The 27,345-nt window shown below is 37.1% G+C and overlaps 1 protein-coding gene and 1 long non-coding RNA gene across 2 annotated transcripts in view; one reads left to right on the plus strand and one right to left on the minus strand.

The window, feature by feature from the left end:
• Positions 1 to 3,241: 3,241 nt before the first annotated feature.
• On the plus strand, positions 3,242 to 5,476 carry LOC128134410 (uncharacterized). Its single transcript, XR_008232739.1, has 3 exons — positions 3,242 to 3,324; positions 4,158 to 4,251; positions 4,696 to 5,476. It is a non-coding gene; the product is annotated as an uncharacterized LOC128134410 (long non-coding RNA).
• A 1,169-nt stretch (positions 5,477 to 6,645) lies between these two features.
• The window catches only part of LCP2 (lymphocyte cytosolic protein 2), a 33,154-nt gene continuing 12,454 nt past the window's right edge, over positions 6,646 to 27,345 (minus strand). The window contains exons 4-21 of the mRNA XM_052772089.1: positions 23,505 to 23,570; positions 22,560 to 22,591; positions 21,686 to 21,720; positions 20,120 to 20,321; positions 19,253 to 19,353; positions 17,914 to 17,983; positions 17,615 to 17,704; positions 16,795 to 16,820; positions 16,684 to 16,703; positions 16,472 to 16,576; positions 15,522 to 15,552; positions 14,860 to 14,872; positions 13,671 to 13,791; positions 11,357 to 11,406; positions 10,403 to 10,506; positions 9,438 to 9,515; positions 8,199 to 8,354; positions 6,646 to 7,446 (exon numbers count right to left, since the gene is read on the minus strand). Coding sequence (XP_052628049.1) covers positions 7,324 to 7,446; positions 8,199 to 8,354; positions 9,438 to 9,515; positions 10,403 to 10,506; positions 11,357 to 11,406; positions 13,671 to 13,791; positions 14,860 to 14,872; positions 15,522 to 15,552; positions 16,472 to 16,576; positions 16,684 to 16,703; positions 16,795 to 16,820; positions 17,615 to 17,704; positions 17,914 to 17,983; positions 19,253 to 19,353; positions 20,120 to 20,321; positions 21,686 to 21,720; positions 22,560 to 22,591; positions 23,505 to 23,570 — 1,423 coding nt within the window. The 3' untranslated portion in view covers positions 6,646 to 7,323. The remainder of the gene's footprint in view (positions 7,447 to 8,198; positions 8,355 to 9,437; positions 9,516 to 10,402; positions 10,507 to 11,356; positions 11,407 to 13,670; positions 13,792 to 14,859; positions 14,873 to 15,521; positions 15,553 to 16,471; positions 16,577 to 16,683; positions 16,704 to 16,794; positions 16,821 to 17,614; positions 17,705 to 17,913; positions 17,984 to 19,252; positions 19,354 to 20,119; positions 20,322 to 21,685; positions 21,721 to 22,559; positions 22,592 to 23,504; positions 23,571 to 27,345) is intronic.

Consider the following 27,345-nt stretch of genomic DNA (forward strand, 5'->3'; position numbering starts at 1 on the left):
AATTTAAGTACGATGTGAGAGATTATTTATAGGATGTGGAAAAAAACCCCAAATGTAGAAAGCAAACAAATAAAATATTTGAACAGATGTCAATGTGGAACTGCCTCCCATGTCTCAAAAAACTCCCCCTTACTCGATAATTCACTTCTTTGGAGGTCAGCTATATCTTTCCCCTTCCCTAGTACCATATTAGGATAGTACACCTGTTTTTCCTAGCAGTCTCTACAGTAAAGGAGGTGCCTGTTTATCTTCATTATAGCTTCCTCTGCTAACCCCATTCCTGGCACCCATTTAAGCATTTTCCTTTACAGGTTATTGAAGAAAATAACTTCTGCTTATACTAACACAAATGTTTTCAGGAACTTGCTAGGCTACTGTTTTACTTTTTTGTACATATATTTTATATATACTTTTATATATTATTTTATATGTAGGAGATATATAAACACACATTGTTGTATCTTTTCTTTGTACACACCTATACTCTGGTGTTCTGCCAGCAAAATCACCAGCTTCTGCAAACCATGGAGGACTTCTTCCTTGGAGGCATACAGAAAGGGCACAGCTAACTTGTTTGCACCAGGGTCCTTGCAAGACCTTATAAACTGAAAGACTATACTACAGGAATTAGTGCACAGGTAAAGTGTTTCCTGCTCTGCATTTCTCATCTTCAGAAAGCTGTACAATCTAAGCAGCATATCATGTTTTCTCTTTGAATCACAGTTTAATTGTGCCTTAACAGAAGATGTTATTCTGAGTTGCAATTTAGCTTCAACCGCAGTCACAAAACAATACATTTAGAATGCTTTATTTTAAATAAGAAGTTTTGTGAAAGCATACCCCTAAAAAAGACAGAGAATGGAAAAGTAAATGGCAGGCAGCAAACTTCTCTGTCTATCCGTCCTCTACTGCACATCCAAGTAATTCTGCTTTCCTCTGAGGTACTGGTAACCCTCCTCCACTGGTGCCGAACAGCAAATTCAAAATACAGATGAATGCTGAGCAGCAGGAAAAGTGGTTGCAGTAAATTAAATAAAAGTGCTGACACCCTGGTTGGTGTCCGTTGCTTTAAGTACCATGGGCACACACTGGGGAAGAAATGAACAATTCCCAAATCCAGGTCATTATTTAGCAGTTTTTGCTGATTTCAACTCACGTCAGATATGTGCATCTAAGGACAGTGTTCACTGTTGTACTGTAGTCTAAATTGATAAATCTGTATAGCAAAGTGCCTTTCTTGTGTTCCTTGAATTTAAGTTCATTACTTGATCTTTACTTCTCATAACTTACTCTTACTCCATGTGAATTTAAATCAATGACAAAAAGGAACTGTCTGCTTATAAATTAGTTGCTGCAACATGCAATAAGCACTCCACAGGCAGGGCCTCAAAGGGCAAGAGGAAATCACCATTCACCACTCCCCGGTTGACACCTCAGCCCTCTCTGCTCCGTTTCTTCTTCAGCTCTTGCAACATTTGTAGTTACTTTTTACCTCCCACTCCTAAAATCACAACTCCTACAGGGCTTTCGCAACCTACCGACGTTTCATGTGCTGGAAGAGGGACACATCACGGGGCTTTCCTTGCTGAGCAAAGCAGAAGGCAGCGAAGCACTAGGGCTGCCCGTGCGCGGGGGCTCGCACTTCCTCCTGCTCCTGTCTGCAAGGGCTGCTGCTTGCCCCAGCCCGGGGCAGCCATCGGCAGCACCCGGGGGATCGGTACCTCCCAGGGCCGAATTGGAGCGACCAGCTCGTCCTGCTGCCTGCTGGGCCGAAGCCGTGGCGCAGCCAGGCTGTGGTAAGGGCAGGCTCCTCACCTCTGGTGGAAAGGGCTGCCTTGCCGCCTGCCTGCAGACCCCACCAGCACCTGTGAGGTGCCGGGGGTCAGCCAGGCTGCGGTTTCCTCAGGGACGGCCTTGCTTGCCTTCATGGCAGCAGGGGAGGAGGAACTAAAAAATCACCCTGTGCTATCTGGTGTTCTGTGAGTTTTGCTGCTAGCACCCGCTGTGCATGCAGGGGAGCGGGGGCGACCAGGAGGCCTGGCTGTGCTACCACCCTGGCCTTCAAGAGCAGATGGGCCATCCCTGCAGGCTACAGAGAGAAGCAGGGCCTCAGGCACCAGCGCCCTGGGAGACGAGAGGCTTTATATGCCTGCGTGCCATGGGGGGTTGGTGCCAGTGGTTCTGACCCTCAGCGAGCGTACCTGCCCATGAAGCACCCCCAAGAACAGGAGAGTGCTGTTACCATGGCCTGACCAATCTGTGAGGTAGCTGCCATCGCTCGATTTCAGTCCTTGGGCCTTCCCGTGAGGCACCCCTTCTGCACCATTGCTTGTTGAGGACAGCCTCTGGGAACAGGGAAATCCTCCTCAGGCTTTGTGGGGCTCCCTCACCGCACACTTCATGGTGGCTGGTGTGGCCATCAGACCTGGCGCCCTCCTGGGGAGGTGCTTCGTCCTGAGCAGTGCACTGCCCCCCCCCGCCAGCCCCACAGAGGGCTTTGCTCTCAGGACAGGCCATTTCAGGGGGGGACTAAAAGAGGGGCACACTCTTTTGTCTGCCCTTTTAGCTAAGGGTCTTTTTCATTTCATTGCACCCTTTTTCAACACAGGCAGTACCAGGCTGAAATATCCCCCCGCCTTTTTTTTTTTCCTTTCCCTTTTCAGTGTTGAAACAGCTTTCCAGTGACGTCATACACTTAAAGTTGCCTGAGGGTGTCCTAATGTGTGAGGAGAGAAGAGCAGAGAGAACAGGGGAAGAAAGAGCCCAGGGATCTGGTATTTAATCTCAGCTGTGTTACTGACCAGCAGACATTCAGCATGACTTTTTGTGTGTGTGCGCTTTATAGATTCTCCTTCCATAAACTGATGACAGAAATGGATTGCAATGCCTTTTTAGACCTTCTATAAGTTTTGAATTAAAAAAAAAATAGAAACTTGTTTGAGGAATTCATCAGTATTATAAAAATGCTTATTCGCTGTTAGTAATTCCATGCTTAACTCCTAAAAACTTTATGAAACACTGTCTCTAAAAGAAAGTAAAATAAATTAAATCCAAGATTTTTTTTCTTCCTCAAGAAGAATTAAAACTATTCAACCACTTAGACTCTTCTTTCAAATAACACTAATGAAAACAAGGTCTAGTCATTATATTTATCAAATGTTATTATATATTTGATATGAGATATATACATATTTTTTTATATATCTATTAATCCATAATAATTTGGAGTTTGTCCTTTCAGGATCTTTGGCCCTGGCTGATGACCTCAAGGCAAAGCCACTGTCTGAAGACAAGAGAGACTTGGACAAAGAATCTATGTTAAAAGTATGTTCAATTTTTTTGTCGTATTTCTCAGTGTGCTGAGGTGTTCTACCTAGTGAGCATTATTTATGAATCACCCAGAGTTTTTCCAGATTTTATTTTTACAATTTCTGAATGACAGATAGAGAGCTTATAACTAGGCCAGAAAACATGATATGTGCACTTTTCTTTAATATTTTTCCGAAGGAAAAAAATTACTAAAAAAGAGTGTAGTATAAATTTAAAAATTCCAATTATACTTAATTTCAAAAAGTTTCTAGTCTTGTCTCCAGATTTTGATTTTTTTTTAATTAAGTGTTAAAGGGAGGGAATATGATCTCCAAAGTAAGCAAAAAGATGTTAATTATAAAATAATTACCTATACAGACATAAATTTTTCTGGGCAGGTATTAGCAGATTCATTAATATTCAGTGCTAATAGTGTCATTAATTTTTTATGCATGTTAATGTCACAATAGCTCCATCTTGTGGTTGACTGAATATTACATGACGATTACTTTTCATTTAGGTTCTATAGGAAAAGTAAGGTCAAAAACAAAAATGAAAAAATTGCTGGTAAGGAGACAAAATTTTAGATATGATTAATTTCATTGCAGGTGTTTGTAAAAAAAAAAAGGAACAGAAAACAAAAATAAAGCCTGAGTGCTTAGTAGTTACCTTCAGTAGTTTCAATTTGCCATATCTAAGTGGTTAATTATAGAAGGGGGTAACTTTTACTTAAAGTTTTATTTTAGAAAATCAAAGAAAAAATTTCATAAGGGTTATGATCACCTGGATTACTGAGTTTATAAATCATACATACACTGCCAGATATGTTTTGTTTCTATTTCATACAGGCATTCAAAAATACTGCTGCTGATCAGCAGTTTAACCTTGAAGCTGCGATTAAAAATGTTGACAAAATGTCCAATGAGCTGAAGAAACTAAATGGTAATTCTGAGTTCATCATCCAGCTAAACAAGAAGCTGTTTAAGGCATTGTTTTAAATAGTGTGCAGTTGTGAATGGCTTGGTTTTCTATGTCATACAACTGTTTTTTAATCTAATGAAACAATACAGTTGCTCTATTGTTTTGAAAAATTAATGAAACAGTAGTTACATAGAAATGGAATCATGCTAGCTAACCATGGAAAAAATCTGTTAGGTAGTCAAAGTAATTCCTTTGCAGGAACAGTAATAGTCTCCTAAAAGAAATATTACCAGTATGCTAATACCAAACTTCATTTAACCATCTTGAAGTAAACAAAACAAGGCAACCCTTCAAATTTTTGAAAGACTTGATAGATGAGAACTTCAAAAAGTGCTGTATATAAATTGCCATTCACTGCCATTCAATAAATACCATGGTGATGATACACTGACCTTTGTTTTTCAGTGGAAAGCCAGCTACTGCTTTGTGACCTTATTTTGAATTTCAACCATCCTATGAAGAGCAAAGATTTAAGAGAAGCTGAAGAAAAAACTTGGAGTTTGACAGAAAAGTAATAACATCCATTTTCATGCATCGTCTTCTATTAATACTGTTTCAGTTTGAACTGTAAAATGATAGTATGGTTTCTTGCAGTTAGGCTATTTTTATTTTAAACTGAAAATGTGGAGTGGAAAAATGCTATAAGTAGGTTATTGATTTTGAGACGGTTTTTTTAACCCAAATTTCCCAAATTAAGACCACTAGGACTGGAAAGACTGATATGATTAACTAGAAAGGTCAGGAAACTGGGCATGAAGTTTTTCACATGTTGTTGTCTCCTTTTAAACAAAGACATACTGGAACAGTAACAAAAGATTTTAAGTTACTTCAAGTCAAGTCATTGTTCTCTTATCTCAGTTGTGCTCTGGAAAATGGGATAAGAAACGGTCAGTAAAGGAGGAACTGCAACTTGCCATTTGATCTGCCTTCCTCATTCTAAAAATGTTGCTGAGAAAGGGGGCCAAATAGCAGGTTACTTCTGGAAAACCAGAATTACTTTCATTCTAGTTTCTGTAGTGACTTTCTAATGCACCTAGCTACCAAAGAAAGAGAGTTAGTGGTCTAAATACTCTATGCTGAAATGCTCTTGGCCCAAAATTTGAGTAGTCAGTATTTTCGTGTAGTTCATTACAATTAATATTTAATCATACTTTACTTGTGGACATGTTTGAATGTTGAGGTGTGTTTTTATTCATATACAAATTATATTTATCTGAATAATCAAATCAAGATTTACTCTGCTGAAAAAAATATGCAGTGTTATAATTTGTTATGCTGGTTTACATTTTATTTCTCTTTCATTAATGAGGTGATTTAAAACAAATAAAACAATACCTTAGGAGGTATTTCTGGGTTGTCGGACTTTTCAAGGCAGTGCAATGGAATAGAATTACAACCTCCAGTTCACAGAATCAGTGGTAGTACGGGGGATGTTGTTCTTAATTTTAGCTTTTTTTTAAAAAACATACATTATAACTGACTTATCTTTCACAAGATTAGTAATGAGCTTTTAAAAAATATTGGCTAGAAACAGGTTTTGTCAGCTGATGATTTTTTTAAATTTTATTTTTCATCTTTTTTTTTTGACTCATAGTTGCATGAAAATGAAATTTGCTAACTTTGAATTCCAGCTCCTAGCTAAATATATTAGAAAGGAAGATAACATTTACAAAACATATATATTTAAAGTAAAACTGGTTGTGAATCTGATCATCTTATCTGAGAAGCTATACAGATTACATGGAAGATATTTTTCTGCCTTCAATTTTGGTTCAAGTGTTTCAAGTGATATACACACAAATGCCTTTAAAGAAGAAAAAGTGTGACAAAGTCTAACATAATTATCAAACCAAGGTCTTGTCAGAAAGCAAAGGTTACTAGAAAACTGAGGCAAAGAGTTGGATAAATCCCACTTAACAAAGGAGAGGGAAAAACTCTTGATATAGTATGCTTCAGTGGTCCTCAGTTGCAACGTATATTTTAGAACTGAGAATGTTACTGCTTTTCTTGAAAAAATACAGTAAAAACAGAAAGCAGTTGTATAAGAGGAACTAAATTTAGCCTGATTGTATCTGTCTGCTTTCTAAGAGATTTGGGTATGTTCTGCCAATTAAGAATCACATGATGATAATCTTGTTGATGTGTCTCCTATAAAAAGGTAGTTGCTTAATTGAGAGTCAGAAAGGTACAGTTAAAGAGATGTCTGTGTTAAGAGAGAAAAAGGTTGTTTCTGTGTGATGTTAGAGGATCCTAGGACATACATGATTCCAGTTTGTGGGCTAAGACATGCCATCAGTGATTCATTGGCAGTATGGCAGAGAGAACATGACATGTTCTCATATGTTCTCTACATACATGTGTGTAGATTTTTTATTTTTCTAGAAAACTGTGAACAAGGACAGTTTCATAACTGAGTAACACAGACACAGATCTTGACAGGCAGCTGCATATCCAGAGTTGGGGGCTTTTTTGGTGTTGCTGAAACCTGGGTGTCTTTAGGATCCAGGTCGGAGTCCCAGTCTTTTCATAAAAGTGGCCACAGTTAGATTTATTGATAAGTGAATTACAAGAAAAAATTGGGCCTTTATTGTCTTTTGTCTATTCCTCAACTTTGACAAAGTTTGGGTCTACTCTCTATCACTTTAAATAACATAACTGCTGCTGCAGTTCTGATCTGAAAAATAGCTTACTTTATTTTTTCCTCCTATGAAAGTAGAGACTTGTATTGATATTTATTTCTGGGTCCTCTAACTTGGCACGAAAATCATTTCAAGAAGACACACATATGTTGGAAGATAAAAAATTCTTACATACTGTATGATTAGTGGACAGTATTAAACACAGTGTAGGAAAATCAGATTTATAGAGTACTGCATTTAAGGCATAATTTAAAAATAACATTGTCCTTTTTCCTTAAAATTAAAAGGATTTTTAATTACTTCATTATTTTAGTTTGCTGAAAAAGGAAATATCCTGAAGTTTACAAACTTCACTAGGCTTCAATACTATATGTGATCTTCATTAAGGTCTCGTTTAAATATGTCCTGCAGCGTATTTTAACATGCACTGGTTTCTTGAACCTCTGTCTTTTCCATCAATCAGAAGAAGAGGTGTTCTTTGGAAGTAGTCAATGATATCTGCTACAGAAGAAAAATCCTGTGGATAGAAAAAATGAGAAGGCTATGGCAAAAATATCATAATTATTAGTAATTAGTAAAACCAAAAAGTGGGGGTTTTTTCAAACTCTAAATATTTAGCAGTCTTAAAAGATCCAGTAACTATTATCAGATCAGCTGTTTTCATTCCTGCCATAATCTGTAGCTCAATAACTAATTGAGTTAATCTAATATGTGTACAACCTACTGCAATGTTGTATAATTAATTTATGCAATCTTGGCCTGTTTAATACATGATGTTGTCATTCTGCTTGGCATGATGATTGCACTTGAAAGTTCAAAAAGTTGACTGATAAATTCAGAGATTTCTGGTTTGGTCAGAACTGCAGTACATGTGCTGACCAGTCTGTCTGGTACCAGTAAATCCCACACTACTGCTGGATGTTAAGTAAACCAGTAGTCTGGGAGCAAAGCAGTAAAGCTGGCAGATATGGATTTGCTGTCAACTGTATATTTCCCTCATCTGGTATCTTAGTGTTAAACAAACATTCCCTAAGCAGGTATATGGATTTCTAATAGCTGTATTCTAAGGCTTTCCCTTCATTCCCTGAGTGCAAACAGGAGAATCTGATTTTACTTCCAGCAGTAACATATTCTGTCAGGAATAACTCTAAGAAAATAAGCAGAATTCCACTAGAATAAAACAGCTGCCAGGTTAAGCAGCCTGACACTTAGGAATGAGACAGGAGATACCTTAAGGTGAAGGGAAGTAGTGTGAAATACACATAGTACCTCTTTTCCTTTTAAGCCGGTTCCTAACAAGTATATGTGATTTTGCTCCTGGTAACGAATCTGGATGTTGTAGACTTTATCTCTGTACAACACCATCAGTACATATGGATGAGTAGCAGTTTTTCTTGAGCTGTCTCTTACCAAGAATGTTCCATCCTGAAAGATGAAAAAATGAAAGATGACAAATAAACATCACTTCTGGGTTTGATCCACGTAACAACCTTAACTAGAGCACTCATGCTTTTAAGTGTTTTTTCTTTCTGAAATCTCTTTCCTCCTGATAAGAGAAACTGCACTATTAAAGATTTTACGTCATTTCTCAAATGTTTTGTCTTTCAATTTGCTACTTAAAACTTTCCTGTCTGATACAAATGCAGATTTTTAGGAAGGGAGGAATGGTGTTCCATGAGGGAGAGATTCCATTAAAGGAGGCAGTAAAATATCAAAGGCCAAACCTCACATTACTTTAACCAAGAAGAGAAGTTCATTTCTGGTAAGTGCCAATCAAGGTTCCTATGTGATCTGTTTACAGACAGCCTAAAATAATGATAGTGTCTGTGTAATTTTGCTGAAGGCAGGGATATTGTCTCGCACTCTCTCTCTGCTTTTCTTCATTTCAGATCTGTTTTAACAAGTCTTCCATTGAAACACCCTTTCTTAAAGGCATTGAATGTAATCTCATAAGCTGGACCTTAGTACGAGTCACTGAAATGCTGTACATGTCATCTTTAGCTTATTGCATGCGCTGTGAAGCATCATAGAGTAAACAGATTTCCCACAATGATGGGGTACAATTTTGTTTATCTCCCCATGCACAGTTAAGCCTGGGTTTCATCTGTTTGAATCCATACTTCATTTTGCTGGTAAATATGGCCTAGAAAAGGGTGGGAATAATCTCATCTAATTCAAGCTACCTGAAACATGGAATTTGCAACAAATTCCTCACTGGTGACAAAGAACTATTTCCAGAGAACAAGTCACTCCTCCTAAGAGAGGTAAATTGAAACTGCTCTCTGGAGACACATAATTTGTTCTCTTGGACAAACAACAGCCTTCATGGCTTGTTTAGACTATATGTGTAACTTTTATGTGGGTTAAAACATACAAGGTGAATCCCTCACTCAGAGTATTTATACTGGGGCTGTAACCTTACCATGTTATTTACCTTCACTCTTCCCATGTGACTGCAAGGACATCTAGCTAGGAGATGGTGAGAATCACCAATGATTTAAAGAGTACCTTATTTATTTTTCGAAGAGCTGCTTCTGCTTCTGGCCGGCTAACATAAGCAACGTACCATTCATCATTTAGTGAGTCCTATGTTTTTTGTGAGAGAGGATAAAGGTGAAAGTCAGCTGTCAATGAATTAGCTTGTGATGTTAACAACATACAAATAAGTAGAGAGAAACTTGAGTGTGAGAGATATTTGGGTTTATGTGCAAAATCTCTGAAGGTATGAGCTTCAGGGATCATACTAGTATGTATTACTGTATGGTAAGTGGCACCAAATGACTTTTAAATTATTTGCTCACTTTGATAAATTTGAAAATATTACATGATAAATTTGAAAATATTACAGATCTAGCTATAATATGTCTGCAAGTAAGCAAGGCAAAACATATTTCCAAATATTTTCAGTAAAAGATAGATTTTAAGTGACATTTTCTCTTTTGTCTTCCTGGGACACTAGCATTCTTTGCCTTCATTTCTCTGGGGATTTTTAAAATTCTTTTATTTTTTCTTTTTTAGCTATCATCTGAGACACTAATGCAGACTTCCTGTGAACATACCATGTATGGTTGCCCAGCAGTGTTATCACCAGTAGTGGTTTGCTCTGAACTCGTCATATTTAAAGAAATGTGAAACAAAAGTACAATTAAAGGGCATGAATTCTTTACTCACCAAGGTTTTGTGGAAGGAGAACTGAATATGTAATGCTAGTTGAAGGCAATTGTACAAAACAAGTGATCCATCAAACAAGTATTTTTCTAATTTTGTTCTACTGGGTTTTTGCTATTGATGTTTTTCTTGGTGAAGACAAAATAAGGCACTAAAGTTTGACACAGAAAAGGAAACTGAAAACACCTACTAACATCCTGACAGTGACTACTAACTAGAAAAACAACTTTGAAAAATGTTCTCTCTTGAAATCAGAAAATTTGCTGTGTTTAGCAGTTACAGTTAATACTTGTAATGTTTTGTACCTCATCTTCCTCCATGTTTGTTTCGTGAACAGTCTGTCTGCTAGGAATTGGCAAAGGAGGTCTTACGTCAGCTGTGCCTCTTGAAGGAGATCTGCTGTTGTTGCCTTCAAAGATATAACAGTAGAAAAAATGTTAAAACCAGGAAAATAATTTCTTCTGTGGAGCGCATACAGGGTGTACAATCTTGATTTTATGAGGCATGAAGAATTTATATCACTCTGGTACAGAGACATTATGAATTGATTTGAAATCAGATTTAGGCTACTATATGAGAACCATGTTCTTTACATAAATTCATCCTTGGTGCACAGAGACTTTAACTGAACTCTTGCAGTTCAGGTTTCCTTAAAATCAGATGAACCTGAAATAGAGGTTACATCTTTTTAGCTTCTGTACCACAATTACTCAGTTGAGAGCATCTCCGGTTTCTTTAGAGACAGAAGTAACGTTGCCTCTTTGCATCCCTTTCCTTCTTAGCATGTAGAAACTAAAAAAGTCACTGTAAGACATTGGCAGCTGTTACCATATGCAAAAAATCATTTGCAAAGCAATTGATTTCTAAGCTTCCTTTATTTTTTACTTATTATTACAAGATAAATGTGCAGCATATTTCACATAGGAAGTGTTTTCTCTCTTTTTCGAGAGTATTAGCATACCACAGTGATTTGCAGGTAGTGTTGCTCAGCTCTCAGTAGTGTTACCTATATTGAAAAAGATGCTTATATGAAGTTTTGACAATGGTTTAACTAGGCAGTAAGCCCAACTTCATGGGAAAAAAAATCTTGGATTCAGACTAAGTTACACAAGATGCCTTTCAGGAACTTGATAGTTTGTTTCTTGCAGTCCAACCAGAAACAACCATAGGAAAAAAAATAATATTTTAACTGCACTGAAACCACCTTTCAACCTTCAGTCATTTTTTGTACAAAAAACGCAGGAATACAGGATACAAACCTAGATGTAAGCGTGGTGGTAGTGAGCCACTTGAAGACAGGTTTCTAGCACTGTTTAAAAAAAAAAAGAAAGTAGTCAGTATAAATACAACATTGCTATACATTTCTGTGCTCTGAATAATTGATCTGGACTTTATGCCTGTTTTACACAATGTGAGATCCTGTTGAGACCTATGCAGGATGAGGATAGCCTTCTCTTCGTTCTTTTTGTTTTTCTTTCCTTCTCTTTATGTAAGTAGATCCACCATTAGTTTACTTGAAGCTCAGTATCTGGGAATAAGGCAGAGGGAATCAGTAATGGGTCACCAAGACTTCTGTATCAGGATCAATGCAGAAAACTACTTCAGCTTGTTGAGTTTTCACAGGGAATGACTACTTTATTCCCCTAAAGCAGGAAGCACAGGCAATATTGCTAGATGTTCCTTTCTGTTGGGGCTCCACTTATAGTAATTTTTCTTGAGGCTTCTATAACATTGTTGATGAAAATGCAGTTTCTCAGTATTAACGTTGCAACTATGGATGCGGAGCTACTGGAAGGAGTCCAGTGAAGGGCCATTAACATGATAAGGGACTGGAGCATCTCACATATGAGCAAAGGCTGAGGGAGCTGAGACTGTTTAGCCTGGAAAAGAGAAGGCTCAGGAGAGATCTTATTAATGCATATAAACACCTGAAGGGAGAGCCAGGCTCTTTTCAGTAGTGCCCAGTGACAGGACCAGAGGCAGTGGGCACAAACTGAAACACAGGAGGTTCCTTCTGAACATCAGGAAACACTTCTTTACTGTGATGGCAACTGAGCACTGGAGCAGGTTGCCAAGAAAGATTGTGGAGTCTCCATTCTTGGAGATACTCAAAAGCTCTCTAGACATGGTGCTGGGCAGCCTGCTCTAGGTGACCCTGCTTGAGCAGAGGAGTTGGACCAGATGACATCCAGAGGTCCCTGCCAACCTCAACCGTTCTGTGATTCTGTGAGCTACGAGCTCATACCCACAGCACCATAACACTTCCATGTGCCTAAGCTTTCCCTCCTGTGTTCATTTTTATGCTTTTTGTTAGAAAATCTACAATTCCCTTTTATGGCCTGATCCCAGAACCCACATCCAAAACTTCGTAAAATGAAGAGTCCCAATCTTCAATTTTTTTTAATTTTTATTTTATTTATTCACCTAACTGGGAACAAACTGCCAGCATTCTTTTCCTTTACAGTTCATATTTCTCTTCTGCTTAAATGAACAGTACAAAAAGCTCTGGGATGAATATGTTAATTACATTTGCGGAACAAAACACCCTATCACAACTTGATTCGTGAGAGGGAATCAGCCAAATGGGGGCCTCGGCTATAGCAAAATTTGGAAATGCTCTTTGAATATAAGCAGAAGTGTTCATCACAGGAATAGTTCATATTTGCATATGACCTTGCTATTGCTACTGCAATATTTGTTCTACTGGGGTGTCAGCAGTTCCAGAGGATGATGGTAAATGGGAGGAATTCCTCACAGAGCCATTAAAAAAATACCAAGATTAGAAAATGTACTTCAGACTTAGACTCAAGGAGCCCACTCTAACTCATCAAAGGCTCAGTCTGTTGCACACAACATCAGAAGTCAAAATTTACTTAAGGGCTCTTCCATCTAGCAAATAAAGACTTAACAATCTAATATTTGGAAGTTGAAGCTAGTAAAAATTATAGTTGAAGCAAGGTTCACAATTTTAAATAGGAATTATTAAGCATTAGAGTAAAATTTAGTAAAAGGGTGGTGAAATTCTTTCAGATTGAACTCTAGACAACTAAGGTTGTGGGGTTTTTTAGTTTTCAAACAATTAGTTGTCACAGCTCTAGCACCTAGGCCCATAGAGTGTGCAGAATCCTTTTAAAGAAGGACCACTTTGACCTACATCCTGCATAGTTTTGTAGAAGATGATCCCTTCCCAAAAGGGCTTGTCATTCTTATAGATCCTGCAGGCAATGGGAGAGATGTCTCAAGAATGGAAGCATTGTACTGTGTAGGCCCTAAAATACTTCCTTGACATAAAACTGAGAGATTTGCATTTTTTTTCTTGGTTGCCTGATGTACACTATCTATCTGCTTCACTGAATACAGAGCTTCAATTATATGAAATATTCTCCTTGAATCAGGAACAACACAAATTAGCATGTAGTGGAGGCAAGGGTATGGCCTGAAAAATAATGGGCTACTTCAAGTAGTTACCTTCTGTTTGCCTGAGAACCCTGTAGCCACATACATACTATTATTTGCCAGATTGCAAAGAGATTGAGATTCAAAAGGAACGACATGATAATGGGTGAAACAAACCTTTCTGCACCAGGCATGCTGTTGGATCCTGGCCTAGGTGGAGGCTTGACAGATTTGGATGGGAATGTATTGGAGCTGTACGGGGGCAAAGATAGCTGTGGCACTGGTCTTTGGGGTGCAGCTGTGGAGAGGAAGAGAAGGAAACTTAAAACTTATGTGAGACATTCTTAAATGAGGTAGAGTGAAGAAATGTCACATTACTGCTGTTTAATTAGATAAATGCAATGGAGTAAACTGTTTTATAAAGAGTCTTTGATATGTTAGTTACAGATTGTAAACTCATATGGTCAACTGAGAACTTAAAATTAAGTATTAAAATTAAAAATAAACTGGAGCAGCCTTGAGCAACATTTACATTTTCTAACTTCTGTTTTGGATAAGCTACAATTCAGCTACCTTAACTGCAGTAGAGCTGAAGGTGGTACGTAACCATGTGTTCTCTGTTACATTGCTTCTAAACAGTGGATTTGAGGCGAACTTTTTGAACTTCGTTCCTTTGTGAGATTTCTCCCGTATCATCATAAAGAACAGCATAAAATAAAATATTTTCTTTCTGCAGTGTCCTCAGACCTCAGCTATTGGTAAGAGGGGAACAGATTAACTGCGCTTTGCACAGCTTAAATAGCCCTATTCTTTATGGAGTCTTAAAGGCAGTGATAATTTGTAGACACTTGGCCAAATGTTCTGCTTCTGTTATGGCGTCACTTTGCCAACTTAATTTTAGGAACCAGGATTCTGAAGTAATTTATAAATACTGTTATTACATGAAACAAGTTCTGCTTTTGTTCATCAGAGTAAATAACATTACACAGAAGACTAGTACCAGCAGGATTTGACTGAATGTTTTGTTGAAAACTGGGAGGATACCAGGTTTACGTGCCTAGCTGCTTGATGCTGTGTGCAGATCGCAAATCTCTAATATATAATGTGTTTGAAAATAAGAAATCCTGCTGTTTTGTAACTGGCTGAGTGAAGGAAGCTATTAGCTATTGATTTCCTGTGTTTTGCGGCTTTGATATATAAATCTGCATGAGGTACTTTGCAAGCATTCTACAACCTGTCAAGAGACCACCTGACTTTTGAAATGGCTCTAAAGAAACAACTCTGCAATCTTTTCTTTTTTTTTTTTTTTTTAGAACTAAGACAAAGAAAGACTTTAAGTTTTAAAAATCACTGTAGAAATACTTACTGTCTTCTTCTTCCTGGGGAGCCAAAAGAAAATAAACATTAGCAACATATTATAGCACCATTCTTTGGAATATTTTAAAAAACAAAAACCTGGAAGTTAGTGAATTTTGAGTATACAAGGACTGTAATATCTATACTGTCACTTTCATCTAAAATGCTGGGGATTCTATCCTCATGCAACTCCAAATAATTTTTAAAGTTCTTGTGTTAAGGTGCTGCTATTGTTTACAAATAAGGTAACTGGTGAGGTAGATGTCCCATGATGGTTCTTGACCCAAAGTAGTCAGAAACTCTCAGCAGATGTAAACTTTCCTCATTCCTTTAGTAAGTGTAGAATCTCAGAGTTATCTGAAAGTGAAATCCTTAGATCGGCTTAAGCCGAAAAAAAGCCCAAAACCTAGTGTAAGCAAAATCACTTCTCCCATGTCATAAAAAAATTCTGGCCTTATTCTTCATGTTACCTAAAAGTACTCAGGGAATCAACTGACCTTGATATAGAAGAACTGCTTTAAAAGAAACTATGTGCTATGAAAGATCCATGAGTATTCATTATAACTGATAAAAAACCCCAAGTTTACCTTTTCCAGAATTATTAGTTTATACAGGTACTTATTTTATTTTAGTCCCTATACCTTTAAATATTTGCTTTGAGACTATACTTACTCCATTTTTTTTGTGTGGTGGCCAACCCGGCCTGAAATGAAACAGAGGAAACAAAACATGAATCATAGGTGGAATGTTACTCATTCACTTTGTGTGCATTAGGCTGTATTTTCAACTAAAACGTGAATTTATAGTAAGTTTTATAGACTCAATGAATGCAGAAACACTTTTTTCCTCATAAAAATATCTAAGATCCTAATTTTCAGCCGTAATCTAAAACATTATGCTAGTCCTTAGCCCATCTTGATTCTATCAACGAGGAAAGCATCTGATTAATTGATTATAAGATTAGAGCTTAAAACAAGTTTTTACAATGATGAAACGTTAGATTTCCAAGTCTTGAACTCATTTGTAGTACTTAGCAACATTGCTGGAGCACATGATAAGCCTTCCAGTCTTTGTTTCTCTGATAAATTATCCTGGCTGATTAGCAGATCTCAATCACTTTTTTATTTTGTTTTAAGATCAGGCACACTGTTCAGCCCACAAGTTATCTAGAAAATGCTAGAGAATGATCTAGATCTGCTAGAGAATGCTGTTTGCTATTAAGGAGTTTTGCAGGCCAGTAAAATCAATGGTAGGAAAGTAAAGCTTTCTTTTTCTAACATCCTAAAAATAATAGCAATAGAACTCATGAAAGAATGTTCCCTAGAGCAAGAACTTGATCTGGTGAAAAAGACATGGATCATATATTTCTTTGTGCAACTTGGAAGTGAGTCATGCCCTGCGTAATGGCTGTTTCAGATATGACTGGAGAGAGAGATTTTTCTGCATTCACAATTTTCTGTAGCTTACAACACATGCCATGCATATTCATAAAGCAAAACTTTGATATTTGCAGACACTGCTGTCATGCAGTAGCAGTAAATTATACTATCCTGTGTTGCTTATCCATATTTTTGTTACATTTAATTTATCCTTTATTAAATTTCAATGAAATGAACACTTACTTTACAGGGGTTTGCTTCCTTATAGGAGGTGGATTGCCTCTTTCATATCTGTCACTTGGTGGGACAGGAGGTTTTGGCATCATTGCTAGCTGTTCCCCCAGGGATCTAAAGCAGGAGCAAGATGATGAAATAAAGGCAAAAATCTGCTTTACTAAGAAATAACTGGGTAGTACTGGCATCAAGATTCTCATTTCCAGAGGCAAAACTCTTACCTTAGCTGCGAAGTCAGAGGCTGTAAAACAACAAGGAATAGTTAAAAGACTGTGTAAGAGTATCAAAATAGGTGAAAAATAGCAATAAGCATGAAACAAAAAAGACCTTACCTTTTCAGGAAGGCCTGGCTTCCTTCCTGAAAATAGTAAAAGCTTACATTGAGAAAAAATGAAAGTTAAGATAATTAATTAAACAGTATGAAAAAAACCAAGTTTTGAATATCATTGAAAGTGAATTTTGCAGATGTAAGCACTCAGCCTCCCGAGATGTGAGCCAGAAAAATATTTTGGCTTTGCAAGAGATGGCAAAATTGCAATATCTCTTATTAAAGGAAAATTTTAAAATTTTCAAAGTAAGTGGCATGTTTTACAATCATATTTTCTATGGTTCAGCTTTGAATTACTGGATACTTTTATGCCATTATGTAACAGATAAAAGTGTTTAGATAATAAATAAAAATCATAGAGTAGTCTCTTTAGATTCTTTGTAAAATATGGTTTTCAGGTCTGAAACAAATGCCATTTTTTTCTGTTTTTCAGTTCTCAGCATTCTTTTAAGTCTGGGTGCCAAATTACATATAGTAGTGTATGCAGTTTCATTAGCTTTGTATGCAAAAGTTATTTCCTCTTTTAACTTACTAAATATTTCCTTGTTCATTCACTTAAGTATTACATCAACCCTTTATTGCACAGGGAACTCATGTCTTTCTGTTCAACTAGTCCTGAGCTAGGCTTGTGACTTTCTAGATACAATTTCTCTTACTTTATAAGTACTGCTCACATTATTTATTCATAAACAGGTCACCTTGTATGTGATTGGATTACAGTATGTTTGGTTGAGCCTTGTTCTTTTGCATGAATGATATTCAAACTGATAATTTTTAATAATTAAAAAAAAACCCCATTGATATGAGCATAAGCAAATACTAACCTGATACTGGGCTTTCTCTTTCTCTTTCAAATGGTGGAGCAAGGCGATCCAGTGGGGGTTTTGTGCTTCTGTCTATAGAAGGAGCTGGGGCTAAACGCAAAAGCTGTGTAAGATAATTTGCTAGTATAGGTCAATATATCTTTATTTTGCATAGCCATGAACTGGTGTTACTTCTTAGAACAACAAGTGAGGCTTCTATAAATAGTAGAAGAGAGTGGAACTGAGAAGATAAAGGCAAAAGTGAAGCGCTATATAGCCCATGGGAAAAGCTTTATAAAGAGGAAACCAGCTGTACTTACGTTTCAAAGGCTTGACATTTCTGTCTCTATTCAAGTCATTGTTGCTTGCTGGAGGAGGAAAAGCTGGCAGCTAAAACAAATATTTTACATGTGGTTAAAGTGTGTCTTCACCTTTCTGTTTTAATTTTAGTATGTTAACCCCACCACACCACATCTGCCCACCTTTGCTGTCTCTGGTATACACAAGCACAAGAAATAGGTCTCTGCTCAGTGCAGGAAGGATAGGAGCCATTAACACTCCTGAAGAATGAACTACATACATGGTTTTTTGTTAGATGCAGAATTGCCTCCATCTGTTTCATCTCACAAGGAATACTCTAGTGGGATGTTATCTTTGGGGAGGGCATGAGTATTGTCAAAGGAAAGAATGAGGAGTTTCAACAATGCTCTTGTATCTTTTCCCCTTCAATGCAGCAGGTGTTAGTTTTGAAAACTGGTACTGAAATTAGTGGATGTGACTTTGAAGTTGAGAAATACATATTAAGTCTGTGTTACTGACTATTGCTGATGGAGGCAGGGGGAGAAAGGACTGTTCTTTGTTACTGGGAGAGTTGGGGTCAAACAGCATTTTGTTGTCAGCAGCTGCAAAAGGTGTTTGCATCTAAACCTAGATTTCTCCAGACAAATGCCTTCCAATGTTCGTTCTTATTCCAAAAAAATAGAGCAGCAATTTGGGACAGCAGTCTTGAGAACTCATGACACCTAAAAGTCCTATGTGTTTTATACGTATGAACTATGACACTGGATCAGACCAAAAGTCCCTCTATCATATCCTAAAAATTACCTTTACTTGTGCACATGGCTAGGTCTAATGTAAATCTGTTCTGGCATACAGTGAACCTATAGTGCCAGTTGTAAAAAGCACAATAGCTTTCAGTTTTGAAGTAGTCACAGTACCAAAAAAAGGAGAAAAAATCTGGGTCATCTGGGTTCTTATTATACAGTCCCTTATATTTTTATGTGATCTTAATTCATTTGGACAATTGATAGAAGTATAGCTTGGAAAGACTTAGCCTTTTTTTCTTTTTACAAATATCACTAAAGAAACAGAGAGGCATCTATTACAAATCTATAATTTATATGGGAGAGGCATTCACAACTGGGTATAAATTCCCAGTATAAGAAACAGCCAAGTAATGTGAAATAATTTAATATACTTGTCCCATGAAATTTAATTGTTCCATGAAAAAAATGGCCACCCTGTAACAGAGTTCAAATCTATTTTGATGGCTGAAATTCTTCCTCTACATACACTATCTGAATAAAAATGGCATTACACTTGGACTTCTAAGAAGGTATTGGCAAAGGAAACGAGTGAAATATTAAGAAAGAAACGTACAGAAGCACCTCTGCCCCCAAATGAGGCTGGTACTGGGGATGAGCCAGGTCGCTGGGGTGGTACTGGAGGCTGATGTGATGATCTAGTTGTTGGAGGTCTGTCTAAAGAAAACAAAAAATCTCAAACTAAACAACTACACAGAGCTTGGTTATTTTATTCTCATTAGATCTTTATGAAAAAGAGCCCTTGCAATAATCTGCATACTTAAGTTAATATATGATAAAGACATTGTTTTAGTATATAATGGACAGTTGCTTTATGATCAATGTTGTACTGGGAGTTAGAGGCTCGCCTGTCCCTTTGGCAGTGAGGTAACTCCATCTGCTAGTCTGTTGGCCCACACTATCTATTTTCACTGCAGTGCAGTGACTGTGTGAAACACCAGCCAGTCTAAATGGCAGTTTAGTGCTCCTGTATTAGGCTCCACAACTGCAGGCTGGTGAAGAGTCAGACATAAAAAAATGACAGGCAGAGAAAGCTGATCTCTTTCTTTTCCCATTTTTCACTAGAGTTTTTTGCCACTGTTGTGACAACTTGCTGTGTTCAAGGTTGCATTACTAAAGCTAATGCAGTATGCACGTATGTTTAAATTCATGCAGATTCAAACCAAAGGCCAAATAATGCACACATCACACAAAATAATCTTTAATCCAACAGAGCTTGTCTGAAGTAGAAAATTTAGCTTTAAAAGTCACAAAGCCACCAACGTGCTGTAAGTCTGCGTCACTAAATCTTGTTCATGTACTACACTGTTGACTTCAAGGGAAAAACCTTCTATATTCTATTACCAGCCACCTAAAATGTGGCTGATAATGTGTGAAAATATAATTTATTAATTATTAATAACGCCTAATTTTTAGTAATTACCTATATAATCTGTGTTGTTTGTAAGTGACTTGGCAGGAAATATGACATTGTGGTGTGCTTCATCATTATTGGATGGAGGTGGCTCATAACCATCACTGTCATGTTCTGCTTCCTCAGGTTCTTCTGTTGGTGATTCATAGTCAGCTTCATCTTCCTTTTCCTGGTCATCATCATCAGGGCTTTCATAGTCATCATCTTCATCCTGGCAAATGTACATAAAGGATGAGTGCTGTAACAGGATACTAAACACTTCAGTGCAATTTCCTTGTAGCCTTTCACTGTGGTATTTTTCACTCTGGAGGATATCAAGTTTTTACAACCAGTTTGAGTGAAAAAATTCTTTGTTGAAATAAAATGGTGAAAGGAGGCAGCATTTTATTAACACATACAGCACTCAACAGCTTAAGAACAGAAATGAGTATCATTTTATAACAGTAACTGCAGTAGAAGGTCAAGGTAAGGTGATAGCTTATTGAAATGCACAGCACCTTTGTTTTAGGTAACAGACAAGGCACCAGTAAACAGTTCACTGCTTCCTAGAAACACACTGCAGCAGCAGTTGATGCCTGTTGATATTCGTTCTTACTTAATAGCATGTACTCTACAGCCTGCAACTCAACTTTTTAAAAATGCTTGAGGAAAAACGAGGTCTTTGATATGGGTCTTGGTGCCCTCCGCTGACCAGAACCAAAACAGCTTCATACAACTTGCAGGACCTGGTAAGATCACAGTGAAAATATGGTAGCGGTCGTTGCACGCACCTTCTGTGCCATCTGCCAAGGCTTACAAGAAAAAGAATACTCAGTTTGTCATTGGTATCTTGGCTGAAATTTCCAGACTAGCTCTGTATTGACATAGAGCCCAGGTGCTCTATAGGTGGTTACTTTTAACTTTTGTGCTCCCAAAATAGCAGCACATCTCCTGCAAACTTAGTAGCAAGTGGTTTTTAAAAATCCCTCTCCATTTTTTGCAAAAAACCATTGGCACTGGTCAATGTAAGAGATCTTCATAAACCCAGACTGTGCATCAGTCAGCTTACTCAGTTAGCTAGCTGAGTTGTTTATGCTTTATCTAATGATGTTTACCAATGCATTTTCTGTGCTGAAAGGCAAAAGGAACATTTACAGTCTAGTTGGCTTCAAAAAATTAGATTCTTCAACAAATCAACTCTAGAGAATAAAATGGCAAGTATTTGCCATTGAATAACATAGCAAAGTTTCCTTTACTAGCCACCTCTTTTAAGAGCTTGAAACAGGTATATAAAATTCAGCTGAGGTTCTGGGGAGACCTGGTCATAGTCTGTGAGCTTCTACTTGAGCCAGTGGTATAGGACTGCCATTCTGAAGCTCTGCCTTGCATTACTGGGGGAGACCCTTTTCTCAGTGAAGAAATTTGTGTGCAGCTACTCCAATCATTCATGCTCCTGCTTCTCTTTCTCCCCATCCTAACACCCCCTGCCATTGCTCACTCCATCCGTGCTGCCCAAAGTAGATAATGCAAGAAATTATAGACCTTACAGAAGAGGTAATCCGTTCAAACAGTAAGTTTTGTTAACGTGATACTCACAAATGAAGACCAGCCACCATCTTCTTGACTGTATCCTGCGTAAAGAAGCATAACCACAGGCTTCTTAGCATGTACAACTTTAAACTATCAAGATGTAACTTGATGAAAAGGACACAACAAATCCCAGGTCAGTTCTAAACCACAATACTGCGTCACAGGAACAAGGTAGGTCTTTCAAAGGCAGGCAGGCAGTCATGGAAGGTAGTACGAATAACATTCTGATTCAAAACTAAGAGTATAGCTATCCTTGTATGAGATGATGTATGTGCTGTCACTTCACGTTTGTCCTACACTTCCAGTTTTAAGTATAATTTGAAGTAGAATGCTTTCAGAATGAGCACAGTCTTCTTATCTCTTTGTTTAATACTATTTTATCTTTCATATCAGAAATGTTTTTTTAACTTCACTAGTACTGAGCGAACGTGGTAGCTTGCAGAAGTTCTAAGTGCTCGTGGCCTATTAAGAAAATAATTGAAATAAAAATTCAGAACACGACAGACATCTAGAAGCTTACCTCTAATGTGGGGTGCTGCTAGGAGTAGGGGCAGGGAACAGAGATGTTGGAACAGAAATACATAAGCACTGATACTATGTATTGGGTTAAAGAAAGACAGTTTGGGAATGCTCATGTAAATGTCTCTGCTCTTGCCTTTCTTCACCATCTTTTCTATCTTAAAAATATTTTTTCTTACTTGTTCTCCTGTAACTACTCTTTATTCTTTTTGCAATTTCTTTGTGCTCTCATCTTTTCCTGTTTGTTGTTTTGGGTTTCCCCCCGCCCCCCCATTTACCCTGCACTGCAATGATTAACTTACTATTTTAATATTTTTAAATGCTTTTTGTTGTTAGAGACTATTTGCCAGTACACACTTACCTGGATTTTCAGGACATTTTTGTGTTTGGGCCCTACAACAAAGATACAAACAAATAAATTCCTTCCATTTCCAATTCTTAAATATTTTGAGCATACTAAAATCTACTGCAAATAAAGGTAATGGTTAGCTTTAACAGTAGAATGAAGTTTATATAGGTGAGTTTAACTCTGCCCAAAATGCCAAAAACACACTACTTCATATGTCACATACAGGATCCTAATGTAAGCTGAACTGTCTCAAAAAAAATTGAAGTCAGTGAGGTCGAGTGTTTAGAAACAATGGGACTCAGTAAATAAATTTACCAGGGGCCCCAGTCCTGAAAATAGAAACTTTCTTTACTAATTCCATTCAAGCTGCTGAAAGTGGAGTTCATAAATATTTGTAGGGCTGATAAATATTTTTATGGTTTTCAATTCTGGTTTTGAAATCTAGTTAATGCAGAGGTGTAAAATCATGTTATCAGCTGATGTAAAATCATGTTATATAGACTAGACTTAGATTTTCATTGTATATGAGTATAAATTGTTCTTTTCTCATGCACTCTTCTTGAAATTTTTGCTCTTTTTCTATTGCAAGAATATTATATTCAATGATAAGTCATAAAGTATTAAAAAGTGTAACAATGCATAGGTCTGTGAAATGCATTAATGATGATTTATTAATGCAATAATATGTGCCTAGGCTTTATACCATTCCTAAAGATTAATTTACCCAGGTGGAAGATTGTATGAAATTTATATGTTACTTGGTTCCGGACATGGCTGAAGTGTCTAGGGTGTTCATGGGCTCAGGCTTTGCTATTCTTAGCATTAACAAAACAGAGTTTTATTTTATATAATTTCTACGCTTTCCCTCTGACCCAGGTATTATTGATCAAATGGAAAACAGTCCAGAAAAGATGTATGTGAAAGCTTTGAAAAAGAAAGCTGAATTGTTTTACTTACCATTTTGGAAAGAAAGATAGCCTCCCTTCATTTCTGTTTATTTCTTGACTTAATTTACTTACAATTCTATTTAAAAGAAACACAAAAATAGTTTAAAAAACTCCTTGAAACTTAGTCATTTTCTTAACTGTTTTCCCTCAATATTTACTAAATTAAATCTGGTAATTCAGAATTATTATTTATTACATGGTAAGAATATTGAATTTATCATTTTATTGCAAAATTGCACTATAGCATATCCAATTGAAAACTAGACTCTTTTTACATAGATAAAACCCCATATTGTTGGATGAAGTTTGAAAATAAACATTAAATCTAGCAAGCCTCAGAAGCTTCGGGTGTGGTAGACATCATGCACTAGAACACTGCTTGAAATAGTGGCAATTGCATTTGTATTACTTTGCATGGAAAAAGCAGATAATGCTTCAGGAAACAGCTTCTACCAAGCTTATGGTTGCAAAAGCAGGAATTAAATGTATCCTGTGTCTACTCTCAATTCTTTTTGTTTCCTTCCCTCTGCAACCAAGATACACCGCATCCAGCATCCCTCCAGTAAAGAAGGTGAAAAGGTTGATTTAGTTCCATGTTATAACATATTGGCAGGGCAGGGCAGAAATATTCATGGAACATATGAAGACTACAGCTTTATGTCTAGAGAGATGTTTCCAAGTGGATGTGTTTGTATCACTCGTGCATAGTTTGTATACAGCAGTAGGATGAATAACAACCAATGAAATGCAATCTTGAGTAAAGTTTCAGTCAGGACCATGCATTTATACTGCTAATATTGCTGGCATAGCCAGCACAGACATCTGGGACTGAGAGTTTTTATATTGACTTACTTCCTGAGAACAACTCTGAGGTTACAGTACAATCATTACTGAGATTAACAGAATTAGGTCCGCTGAGAGCAACAGAATTCTGCTTTGCTAGTATTGAAGTTAGCCTCTATGATTATTTTGTTTCAAATAAAGTTTTTGTTTCAAAGAAAGCTTATGATGACTCATGGTCTGATTCTTAATTCTCAATATTTCTTTTTGAGGAAAGTCCCACCAAGGAAGTTCTGTGCCAACCAAAGCAAATCGGTTACGTACATCTGGTTAAAAATACCACATTTTACTTGAGCTTATATTATTTAGGTCTATGAAAGACAGTAATTGTGGAAATAAAAGTGGAGAAATAATCAAGAACTCAACATGTCTGTTTATCTCAGATTCAAAATTTTGTAAAATCTTGTATTTATTGTTTGTTAGTGCAGAATTCTTTTCCATGCATCTTAGATCTGGTCAATCAAACTTTGTATCAGTATTTTAAAATCTTTTTTTTATGGCCAGGTAGTTACCGCTCTATTTTGTGGTTTTTCTTCTTCTTTCATGTCTTTTTCTGACACTCAGCAATAATAATCCCCTAGTTTTTTCCAAATTACTTCATTTGTGCATCTCTTTTATGTCTAACTGCTTTTCTGGGTTGGGACTTGAGGAAGACAAGCTTTCAAGCAATCTTATACTAAAAAAAAAAAAAGCCAACAAAAGCATACTTTGTTGTTGTTGTTGTTGTTCCTGAACCATGCTAAAAATTTTTCTCTTATTTTGAACATCCCTTCTCTTGCCCTTGCTACTTTCCTAATACTGACCTTACTGTAATTCAAAGATAAATTCAAGGTGGAGGGTTGCTCTGTTTGATTATGGAAAGTGCCATGGGGACAGATCAGGCTGCCAGCAAGGATCAGAGAACAAGCAGTTTCAGATCAGTATGGTCATGCTGTCTGAAAAGGATGAAGATGGGTAATTGGAAGTTAAGGATATGTATTCAAGGATCCAAGTATGAAAATAGAAAGGCAGAGGGAGAATATTTTTTGGTTTTTCTCTTTTAAGACAGTACTTTGCAATTTTCTGATTTGAAGCAAATATTGTCATACTTGCCCATTTGATATGAGCACATGCACAATTGTTAATAATGTAAGAAGGATTACAGCTGTCAAAATCTGACATCATTATCCAAGAAAATTGTATAAAGCAAGAAAAATGCCAAGTTATAGACATAAGACTCCTCTTGCTCTTCTTCTTTCCCATGCAATCAACACTCCTCTGCACAAGAAATTTCCTTCTGCTGCAGGTGATAAGGAAGTTGCTGTGTGAATAATAAATTCCGTGTGAAACATCAGGAAATGTTCCGGGGTGAACAGTGCACTATGTATACCAGTGCTTTGGTTGAGAAGTGCATTACGGAACTTGTGTGCTGTTTATTCTCTGCTGTAGAAGAGGTAGAGGAAGGATCTTTCATAATACTGTGTTTATTTTCAGCTAAAGAAGTAAAATGAAGATCACTGGGGTTAGAGCTAGTAATTCTTTTAGTTCAGGCTTCCGTGGGTTTGAATGAGACCTAGTGTTTGGAAGCTTTCTGGACTAAACCTGGGCTGGCTGCTATGAGGATTTACACCAACTGGTTTTTAAGGAAAAACTGAAAGGAAAAAGTTGCTCATCTTATCCTGCTGCCAAAAATTAATCATTTGCTGCTTAAAATACAGTATCTAATCTTTACTTCAAGTTTATTTGAAATGCTTCAAACGAATGGCTCAGAGAGGTTATTAGAAGAAAGCAAAGTTTAGAATGGTAATACTTTAAAAGCAATGTTATTACAGAAGATGGGTGCACTGAGCAGCTGAGTCTGTAGCCATGTGAGGAAGGAAGTACCAAAACCGCACTGCTTTCTGAGTTGTGGGAGTGGATGATAGGAGAGGATAAGGCAACAGCACTTGCAGAAAATGTTACTCAGACTTCTCGTTCTCTTTTTACCTCCTCCACCAGACACTTAGCTTAAAACTAGCAGGAAGTTGAAAATTAAAAAAAAAACACACAACCAACCCCCAAAGCAGTACTCCAAAACTGGCTTTTGTTCGCTTAACTGCAGATATTGTTGTGAGTAGAGTCCATTCTACATGTAATGGCATAAAGGATTTAAGATGAGTGAGAGATGGAAGGCAAAGTCCTCTAGGGCCAGGAAGTTGCACAGTTGCATATTGAACGCTGTCAAGCATAGTTTGTGATGAAGTCTTTGTTTTGGCCTTTGAGAAAAGTCTGTTGGGCAGATGCAATACAATTAAGTTGGCTCCAAAACTGACTATCAGTTTTGTTCTAACACTTTCAACAGCCTTTAGCATCCCATCTGAGAAAGCATGTGCACACACACATTCATCTCTGCCCAAAGCATACCTTTTTGAAAGAGAAGGGCATTAGATTTCTTATTTTTTGGTTTGCACTTTGACTCTCCCGAAAGTAGAACAACTTTCAGACCCTGCCATGTTTGTAGGCTCTGAATGTGTCCCATTCAGAACTCAGCACACACATTGCCATGTTTGAACTGGCAGATGCAATTATATACTTTAGTGCAATGATGCTCTTTTTATTACTGGAAGTTTTCACAAGTGTTATGGCATATGCTATAAGCTTTCTGACCAAGGTTGAAAATTTCAAATCTCAGGTTTGCTAGCAACCTGCCACTGAGGATAGCCAAAGGAATCAACACCCTGTATTAGTACCTTGACTTACTGAAAACTTGGAAATGTTTTCTCTCAAGATAGTAAACAATAAGACTGGCAAAGACTAACTTCAGTGTTTAGATCATGGTTCAGGTATCGACCAACCACCCCTGTTATTTTGAATGAGATATTTGCTTTTTCTTGTTTATTAATTCTGACCACGTTAAGTAACGCACATTCTGTTGAATGCGCTTTAAAATATTTTGCAAGACTCACATTTGTTATCCACAAATATAAACCTTCATGACCTTCTGTGACTGCCAATAGTGATAATGAGCAATAAGAAAACTCCATGTGTCCCTT

The sequence above is a fragment of the Harpia harpyja genome, chromosome 20, assembly GCF_026419915.1.
Source record: "Harpia harpyja isolate bHarHar1 chromosome 20, bHarHar1 primary haplotype, whole genome shotgun sequence".
Taxonomy (NCBI): domain Eukaryota; kingdom Metazoa; phylum Chordata; class Aves; order Accipitriformes; family Accipitridae; genus Harpia; species Harpia harpyja.